General features: G+C 46.9%; 1 protein-coding gene across 1 annotated transcript in view; it reads right to left on the bottom strand.

Annotated features, from left to right (window-relative positions):
* Window positions 1-265: 265 nt before the first annotated feature.
* Window positions 266-818, bottom strand: part of LOC119588274 (ATP-dependent RNA helicase glh-2-like) — a 2,940-nt gene continuing 2,387 nt past the window's right edge. The window contains exon 2 of the mRNA XM_037936970.1: window positions 266-795. Within this exon, the coding sequence (XP_037792898.1) occupies window positions 266-795 (530 nt within the window). The remainder of the gene's footprint in view (window positions 796-818) is intronic.

The raw sequence follows: 818 nt of genomic DNA, 5'->3' as shown, positions 1-818 counted from the left end.
TGCTATAGAAGTTTGCAAATTATGTGGCATTTTAGTACAGTTTTTTTTTTTTTTGAATCATGAATAGATAATCCTGGATGTAAGATAAATAGATGGATAGGTGAATAGAAAGAAAAGGTAGAATATGTGGAAAATATGTATCAAGCTATGTATAACTTTTCTCCATAATAATCAGGTCACATATCACGAACTTATAGTTACAACTGTTCAAAGCAAACATGATGTTGATAGAGGTTCAATATGAAAGGCTATTTCTCTAGGTCATTTATTTTACCTGAACTAATAACCGTAGCCTCTTTTGGGTGGCAGATCCAGTCCGGAAAACTAGACGACTTGTGCTTGCAATGGAAGCACTGTGTAAATGACCGGCCAAGCCAGCAGTATCAGCTCGGCCAGAGCCGAAGTTAGAGCTACCGACTTGGCCAATGCCAAAACTGGCACTGTCAACAGGGCCAGGACCAAAGCTGGCATCACCTGGTTGGAAGGAACCAAAACTATCAGCAGCGCCAGGGCCAAAGTTAGAACTATCAAGAGCGCCATGGCCAAAGCTGGCACCACCAGCTTGAACAGGGCCAAAGCTGGCACCACCAGCTTGAACAGGACCAAAGCTGGCACCACCAGCTTGAGCAAGACCAAAGCTGGCACTCTCAACTGGGCCGGGTCCGAAGCTGGCTCCACCAGTCTGGACAGGGCCAAAGCTGGCACTATCAACTGGGCCAGGACCAAAGCTACCAGTGCCACCTGGGCCAAAACTGGCACCACCAGCTTGAACAGGGCCAAAGCTGGCACCACTAGCTTGAACAGGGCCAAAGTTGGCA

The sequence above is a fragment of the Penaeus monodon genome, chromosome 23, assembly GCF_015228065.2.
Source record: "Penaeus monodon isolate SGIC_2016 chromosome 23, NSTDA_Pmon_1, whole genome shotgun sequence".
NCBI lineage: Eukaryota > Metazoa > Arthropoda > Malacostraca > Decapoda > Penaeidae > Penaeus > Penaeus monodon.
Note: the sequence above shows the minus strand (reverse complement) of the source record. Positions and strands in the feature narration are given on the sequence as shown.